This window comes from Gadus macrocephalus, chromosome 22 (assembly GCF_031168955.1).
Source record: "Gadus macrocephalus chromosome 22, ASM3116895v1".
Lineage (NCBI taxonomy): Eukaryota > Metazoa > Chordata > Actinopteri > Gadiformes > Gadidae > Gadus > Gadus macrocephalus.
In genome coordinates, this window is record NC_082403.1 from 7,475,994 (window position 1) to 7,484,985 (window position 8,992).

Sequence of the window (8,992 nt, forward strand, 5' to 3'; positions counted from 1 at the left end):
CAACGAAGACCCTGATCCGAGTCCTCTCATGACCTAGCATTACCTGTATTAAGTTTGTGTGTGTGCATGTGCGTGTGTGTGTGTGTGAGTGCATTTTTATGTATGTGTGCATGTGTGTGCGTGCGCACGCGCGTGCGTTTGTATGTGTGTGCTTGTGTGCACGCGTGTTTGTTTGTATGTGTGTGTGTGTGTGTGTATGTTTGTACGTGTCTGTATGTGTGCATGTGTGTCTGTGTGTGTTGAGGACCCCCCTCTGGGAAAATTGAAGTAAATGGGAGATGGAGAAGGTTCCATGTGGGCTCCCCGCCTCCCACACGGCCAGGGGCAGTCCGAACACAACACACCAGGCCTCCATGCAGTGTTATTAAGGGAACCCGGCATTACAGCCAGCGCTCCTGCCCCAGCTAACACATATGCTTGGTTTTGTTTTATCCAGGCTTGTGGGATGGAACACCCCAGGACATTTGTCCGGTTGCGCACACACACACAGGCACACATGCTCACACGCTCGCACACAACACACACTCACGTACAAACACACACACACATTCAGCAGCCCATCCCACCTGCAGAGGTAGCATTCAACGTTGCCAAAGGGGGTTCAGTCCTCTCCCGGCTCTCCGCACCGCAGGCGAGGGTCAATAACCATCAGGGTGGTGGTCGAGGGGGTGGCGGTGGTGTACGAGGAAGCCCTGGCCGGAGAGAGCCTTGTTATGCACCCTGTGTGTAATGACAGCCCCTCCATCTGTGACCCTTTCTTCCCAGCGGCTCTCATTCCCAAGGGGAACCTTTGGTCCTGTTATTATTCTGTCCAATGCTCTTCATTTGGACCACCCCCCCCCCCGCCTTTTTTTTTTTAATAATAACACACACACCTCACACCTTTCCATTGCCGCCGCTAGCATTCAGCCGTCATGAAGTTGTCAAGAAATTTCTGCTCTTTCAGCAGTTTACCCAATTCCCTCTCTCAGTGGTCTGGAATTATGTTCAAGACAAGGGTCTCTCTCTCTCTCTCTCTCTCTCTCTACGGTAGTAATGCAGATGACGTTCTACGTTTCCAAGGCACCAAATGAGGCCTTTAGTTGAAGCTCGGTGACAACAAAACAGGAATGTATCATTTGTTCGGTCCAAGCTAAGCATGAGAAGTCCAGCCACATGAAATGTGTTAATCAATGACACAGAGGGGGATCTGCGTCATTTACAGTGATGGCTGTATTATAGTTTGGCATGGACTTTTCTACAGAAATGAGTCCATTGAAAACCAAATAACCATAAAAAAACCCATTCATTCATCCGTAAAAAAAAAAAACAGCAAGTGGGTTTTACTTGCGTTTTTATTTATTTATAAAAATAGATACGCCTATATTATACACAGAATGCCAAACAGGCAGTACTTCTTCTGAGCTTGCATATTTTGTATCGGAGTGTTCAGCAGGGCCGGCTCTGACGATGCGATTAGACGATAGTCCAGAAGACCAGACGAGAGCGCTGGTGCCACATGCCATGAACGACGTACAGGAACGCCGTTATTAAAAACCAAAGCCTTGAGGGAGACCCAGAGAACACATACGCCTACATCAGGGGTCTGACCTATGGCACAGAGAAGCCTACGGCTGCCAATACCATGAATCAGACGTAACTGAGTTTGGAGAATCATTGGCCGTTTTCACCAACCATCCTCGGAGTGAATCGAGCCTGTGTACTCTCAAAATGCGTAACTGGATTATAAAAACGTGAAAGATAACACACACCTAATTATAAAGAATGGATCCAAACCTTCAACGACAACGCACTATGTCTGCTCATTATGGCTCACCAATTAATTTATAGTGATTATACTAGTTTTATTGACAGACTAGACAATGAATCGATCTTGCAGGTATATCTAGGCCTACATTATCACGGACGGTTAGTGATTCATGTTTGTCAAACTTCTCATAAGGATGACTATACAAAACTGTTCAAAGAGAGGGAAAAAAGGAACTGTTATGGCAACCACTTAATTTCCCCAAAGCAAATTAATGCAATTTTGATTCAGCTCAATCCTTTTATACAGCCTTTCCTTCCAACCAATTATTGTATGCAGCCCGCCTCTTGTCTAATGCAACACATTTTTTTTTATAGAAATGGAAAAGCCACTTAAGGCTTTTGTTAAAACAAAACCTTGAACATTTCTCCAAGTGGATTGTTGTCCAAGAGCTCTGGAAATGGCGAGGTGCTTTGAAGGTGGAGATGACATGAGAAAAGTCCTAAAAAACAAGACGTTTAATCTAACACTGCCCTCATCTGGTCATGTCAAAGCCACATGTAAAGGAAGTGAACAGTTCAATAACCCGGAAAATCTATATACCAAGCCCATATGGAGTCTGGAATGGATGCAATCGTCCACTATAAGCAGATAAATGGGATAATTTGCTTAAAGAAAAACAAGGGTTAGATATTAGTATGGTTTTATTATCCAACCCTTATTATGAATAATAACAAGAGGTAATAATGAGAATCCCGCGTTCAGGTCAAGATCAAAAAACCTTTTTTGTTTAATTTGTGAGAAATATTAATTTATACAGTGGGCTGCAAATTATAATTCAATGTTTAAAAGATCTCTGCATAGTGTAAAAAGGAGAAAAAAAATTGCATATTCAAAATAATCTCTGTGGTCAGTGTAGTCAGTCTACGTAGTTAACAGCATTGTGAAACACTTTCAGACAGTTTGCCAAATTGACATACAATAAAGGTTGCTAAGCTCTACATGATAAATCAACACAATTGCAGCCAACTATTGGCCTTAATATACAAAGTACCTTAAAACATTGTTGTCATTATACAAATGTGCATTTTACGCAAACAATTATTAAATTAGAAATATAGAATTATATGACAATGTTTAGTTGCTTTTTCGAGAGTTATGTTCCAAACCTGAAAATTGTAAAAGTTCTATACTTCCTTTACAGGAAATCAAGTGCCCTATGACAGCTACACCTAGACATATGTGCTGCACCCCAAACCCGCCCACCCAAAAAAATGCATTTTTAGCAACAAAAAAAACAGTAAAATGCACACATTAGGATGAGGTGCAAAATCAACATTGCTGCTTTCTTCACAGAATAGAACCGTTGATTAAAAATAAATTTCAAAATAAGAGCCACAACAGGGTTTCATATGCAAAACTCACTGGCTCTGTAGCTAATCAGTTCACATTTTGTCTGGACCTCTTGTACGTTAAAAACATTGACTCACGCCCAGAGTTAAGGCTGGCGCCAGTTGGCACCCCACCGCCATCGGATACGACAGCGAAAACATAAACGCACCTGGTCCGACTCCTACGTTTTTTAATTAGTTCGACTAAGTACCGCACGTGCCAATTAAAAAAATGAATAAACTACCACCATCCGTTTCTGCCAACGGATTTCCTGATCTGGGGTTTAAAAGTGTCTATTTAAAACAACGCATCGTACACAGTGTAAAGTACTGGGAAAGGCCTCGTCCGATTGGCTCTCCTTTGAGAGTAAGTACAGTGATTGCGGGAGAGACGGCCGATTAAGAAACGTCGCACCGAGGGGAGGATCTCGCGGCACGCCCGCCGCGGGCCAGACTCGGAATCTGCTCTAGTGTTTCACTCTCGCTACTCTACCGACCAGCGCCCCCCCCGCTCCAGGGGGTGGGGGGGGTGGGGGTGCGCCCCGGGACCACAGCGGGCACTTATCTCTCCGGTGGCACTTGGGGGTAACATCTTGTAAGGGGCCGGGCCCGAAACCCATTTTATCTGTGTGTCGCGTCCCCTGCGGCCTCACTTCGGCCCGACGCCCAGACCCAGTGGGGTCCACCAGGGATGGGGAGAGCCCAAAGGGTCCTCTGCTTCCAGAGGAGCTGGTCCGGGGGCAGCATCAGTAGTGGCTCTTCACCTAGAGCCTTTGGGGAGCCCTCAAAGGTACCCGTCAGCAGTTGGGGACCCAGCGGGCTTTTTGGTCTTAGGTACATAGTTTTGTTGGGGAGTGTTGCGTCGAGGAAAGGGCTGTGCACGGGGCAGGGTTAAGAACGACGGGGGGGGGGGAGCCAATCTTTCTGTCGGCTACAGCGGCACATTATTTTCTTCCATCATCCCCCACCTTCTCATCCCCCTCCCCCCCCTCCCCCTCCCCCGCAACCAATTCGGTGGAGGTGGACGGTTATGGTCTGTGAAACCTAAAGGAAACGAAAAGGGAAAACGTCACCGACTCTCCTTGGGCCAAAGGAGTAAGTATGAGTGTGTATACGTGCATGTGTTTGTGTATGCATATTAGGGCTGTCACTTTTTATTCGAAGTTCGAATATTCGTTCGAAGGTGGGGTGAAAAGTTCGAATTCGAAGTGTAATTCTCCATTCGAACTGTGTGTGCTGCCGTCTCATAAGAACTTCAGACCATTTTAAGTAGTCTGCTTTCGATCCAGCAGAGGGCGCGCTAAAATTTTATATCAGTTTGACCTGTTGCCGACCCTCTTGGCCTGGCTATCTGTATCGAATGTTGAATCAACATTCGATACAGATAGGCCAAGAGGGCTTTGAAACAAAACGTAACTGAAGAGAACGCGAACCGAGATACAGCTATTAAAAAATTGCTATTAAAAATGGAGAATTGCGAGGAGTACAATGCTGAGCGGACCATAACGGCACCATCACATTTAAAAAGCAGCGTATGGAAGCATTTTGGCTTTTACACCGTGGGTGGAAAAGTCACAAACAAAGACAAGGCCGTTTGTCGTCTTTGTAAAAGAGAGCTGTCGTACTTATCGACAACATCAAATTTGCGCACTCATCTGCTAGCTTACCACCGAAATGTAGCAGCAGAGGAACAACTGCCGAGCAGAGCAGCACAGAGTGTACAGCCGCGCGAGTTATTGTTAATGTGTAAAAGACAGCCGCACTTGTGTGTCGGAGCTTCCTCTTGTTGTGTTCACAAATGTGTTATCAAAGATGTGTTTTTATCCTGTGCTGTTATGAATTCAGTAGGTATACGTGATTTCCACAAGAAATAAAAAGAGCAACATAAAAAATCAAGACTGTTGTCGTGTTCTATGGGGGGGGTCGAATGTATTCGAATTAATTATGGACATTCGAAATTCGTTCAAATTTCATTTTTGGAAAAAGCGACAGCCCTACTGCATGTGTGTGTGTGCGTGTGGTAGTGTGTGTGTGTATATGTATGTGGAAGTGTATGGAAGTATGCGTGTGAGCGTACGGGTGTGTGTGTGAGCATCTGATAATGTATTTATGGGAGTGGTGAAGGGAGCGCTGGCAGCAGCAGGCGGGCCCCCCAGGGATCAGGGGGGCCCTGGGGGGCCGTGAGGAGGGAGGAGGGAGACTGACCGGGTGTAGATGCGGCTCTGCTCGTGCACCTCCATCTCTGAGCTCTTGAACTCGTTCAGCTCCTTGCGGATGGCGGCCTGGATTACCAGGTGGAGAAGAGGAAGCAGCGATGCACACACACACACACACACACACACATCACCGTTAACACACGCCTGGTGTTTGCTGAGCTAGGCACAACACCCCCACCCCCTCCCCACACACAGAAAAAGCAACAAGGGGATTGCAAAACAGAATTGTTTTCAAACTACACTACGTTACATGTTTCAGAATACCCCCCCCCCCCCCCCCCCCCCGCTGGGCCTCGGCCACTCGGCTTTGTCAATGGAATAACTGAGACACCAAACATGAGAAAGAGTTATCCCCTAATACCAGGAATACATTGGCTTCTTCCGTCCACTCCTCATACATTCAAAGAATGTTCCTGGCTTCACCGGACCAGGTAATACACTGCGCGGGGGGCGGTGGGGGGGGATTCAGAGCTGCCACTCAAAGGCATTCCTGGAATACCTTCCCTGACACCCGATCTGCTTAGAATGTAAATCCTCTCACGAGAAAAAAAAATAAAAAAGACTTTCCACCAAATGGATGGCTTACTATGGCATTGGACCTCTGCAAGTGTGTGTCTGTGTAAGCTTGTGTTGGTGCGCAGACTTGTGTGTACGTGTGTGTGTGTGGGCTGATGCTTCCGTTTGTATGCTTCTGCTTGTGTGTGTGTGTTGATGCTAGTATGTGTGCTTACGCTTTGTGTGCTGATGCCTGTGTGTTACCACCTGTGCGTGTGTGTTACCACCTGTGCGTGTGTGTTACCACCTGTGCGTGTGCTTTGATACGTACATGTGTGCGTGTGCGTGTGCTTTGATACGTACACGTGTGTGTGTGCGTGTGCTTTGATACGTACGTGCGTGCGTGCGCGCGTGCGTGCGTGTCTAGACACTTGTGGGTGCGCTCCATTTTACTACCTTGTCGGCGGGGGTGAGCTTGGTCCAGGGCTTGTCAGCGCGGCGGTCGTAGTCGTGGGCGTGAGTGCACTCCACGTACTCATGGAAGCGCAGGATCTTCCTGGCCTGCAGCTCCGCCACCGTGGGCCGTTGGGACAGCTGGGGGGGGGGGGGGGGGGGGGGGCACAGGGAGGCTTGTTACAAGCTCTGCAGGGAGCAAGCCCGTGTGTGTGTGTCCGTTTGTTTATGCTTTTCCTATTTTGTTTAACCTTCTTTCCCCAGGCAAGCCAAGGAAATGTTATTAACCATAGCCAGGACGAGTGCGTGTTTTATTTGACATTTATTCAACCATGCAGGTCCTGAAGAAGATTTTGCGTGTGTGTGTATCGGTCTCTCTTTGTGTAAGTGTGCGAGTGTGTGCGTGCCATGCTGACCTTTCTGGTGAGCCGCCGTTTGATCTCGGACCTTTCCATCCGACGATCCGATTCGTTCTTGGCTGAGAGACAAAAAGGAGCAGGGATCGTAAATCAAAGACGCATGAGAAACATGGGAGAGAAAGGACTCGACTCAGGGAGAAGGACAGAGGAAGGGCCGGAGCAGGAAAGGGATACAGGCTTAGAGAGCTCCCGTGACTTTGACTTTCAGGAACATAGAGATGTGACACGAGCCTGCCTTAAATCACCAGCGTGTCTGGAAGAAGGCCCTCCATTGTTCCACACACACAGACGTACACCCTGCCCAGGTTTTCAGGGACAACGCACGAGAAGGGCTGTGTTTGGTACACGTACTTCTTCGGCGTGTTTTGGATTGTAAAATGAATTCAAAGTCATTCAAAGCCGTTTCTAATTGACAGGAGATAGCAACCCAATCAAAGCCAAACGTCCTTCGACAGAATTGTCTGTGATTATTGAAAAGGTTGGATTGTGAGTGAACGCGCTACGAATGCACAAGGCTTTTTGTTTCACGCTCAAACGGAAAGTCCTTGTGTCTGCGAGGACAAAGAAGGGGAGTGCAGTTTTTTTGCGTCGAAAAGTTTACCGTTTCTAAAGCGGAGACTTGTATTTCTTTCAACACTCTCTTTGCCATTGGATATGAAAACATTAAGACCGGGCTATTGCCATAGGGGCCCTTCTCAAGAGTGACATTTACCCAGCGACGCCTCACACAAAGCTAAATAACCAATAGACCAAGGCACCGCAGTGGGTCTCAGGAGCGCTTTTGTATCCATTAGTGTGGCCCTGCGGCACAGGGGAGGGGAAATGAAATAGAAATATCCACGGGCCAGGGCAAGATCAGCCAGATAAAAAGACGCGCTTTCTGCATGGCCGTCAGCAGAAGGGGAAGATGGCCAGCCCCAGTACTCGACCTTGCCGTGCCAGGAATGAGAAAAGGCGTAAAAGAGAAAACACACAAAATAAATAAAAGATGATATGAATAAAAGAAAAGGAGAGGAGAGGGGGAGGGAGAGAGGGGAGAGGGAGGAATGGAACGAGGAAGGGAGTAAAGGAAGAAGGGGGGGGGGGGGGGAGGAAAGAGGATGGGAGGAGCAAAGGAAGGAAGGAGGGAGGGATGGAAGGGAGGAGAGCGAGGCAGAAGAGAAGCGAGGTAAGACAAAGAGAGGCAGGAAAGGAGAGGATGATCTCACCTGGGAGGATGTTCCTCTGTTCCAGCTCCTCGGCCGAAGGTCTCTGACTCAGGCGCCTGTGTGGACAAAAGGGCAGCACATTATAGCTCCTCTGCAGACCATACTCATAATGAGGTTGGTGTGGGGATGGTGGTGGTGTTGATGGTGGTGGTGTTGGTGGTGGTGGTGGTGTTGGTGGTGGTGGTGTTGATGGTGGTGGTGTTGATGGTGGTGGTGTTGATGGTGGTGGTGTTGATGGTGGTGGTGTTGATGGTGGTGGTGGTTGGTGTGGTGTTGATGGTGTTGATGGTGGTGGTGTTGATGGTGGTGGTGGTGGTGGTGGTGGTGGTGGTGGTCGGTGTGGTGTTGATGGTGGTGTTGATGGTGGTGGTGTTGATGGTGGTGGTGTTGATGGTGGTGGTGTTGATGGTGGTGGTGTTGGTGGTGGTGGTGGTGGTGGTGGTGGTGGTGTTGATGGTGGGTGTTGATGGTGGTGGTGTGATGGTGGTGGTGTGGTGGGGTGGTGTGGTGGTGGTGGTGTTGATGGTGGTGGTGGTGGTGGTGGTGGTGGTGTGGTGGTGGTGGTGGTGTTGATGGTGGTGGTGTGATGGTGGTGGTGTTGATGGTGGTGGTGTTGATGGTGGTGTGTGGTGGTGGTGGTGGTGGTGGTGTGGTGGTGGTGTGGTGGTGGTGGTGTGTGGTGGTGGTGGTGTGGTGGGTGGTGGTGTTGATGGTGGTGGGGTGGTGGTGTTGTGGTGGTGGTGTTGATGGTGGTGGTGTTGATGGTGGTGGTGGTGGTGGTGGTGGTGGTGGGTGGTGTTGATGGTGGTGGGTGTTGATGGTGGGTGGTGTTGATGGTGGTGGTGTTGATGGTGGTGGTGGTGATGGTGGTGGTGTTGTGGTGGTGGTGGTGTTGGTGGTGGTGTGGTGGTGGTGGTGGTGGTGGTGGTGGTGGTGTTGATGGTGGTGGTGTTGATGGTGGTGGTGGTGGTGGTGGTGGTGTGGGTGGTGGTGTGTGGTGGTGGGTGTTGATGGGTGGTGGGTGGGGTGGTGGTGGTGGTGGTGGTGTTGGTGGTGGTGGTGG

General features: G+C 48.8%; 1 protein-coding gene across 1 annotated transcript; it reads right to left on the reverse strand.

Annotated features, from left to right (window-relative positions):
- Positions 1–2,433: 2,433 nt before the first annotated feature.
- Positions 2,434–8,395, reverse strand: LOC132451331 (phosphatase and actin regulator 4B-like; the record flags this gene model as incomplete). Its single annotated transcript, XM_060043715.1, has 5 exons — positions 2,434–4,182; positions 5,344–5,420; positions 6,306–6,443; positions 6,719–6,780; positions 7,930–8,395. Coding segments are annotated over 5 exons (759 nt in total), but the record flags the coding sequence as incomplete, so codon positions are not given.
- Positions 8,396–8,992: the final 597 nt, after the last annotated feature.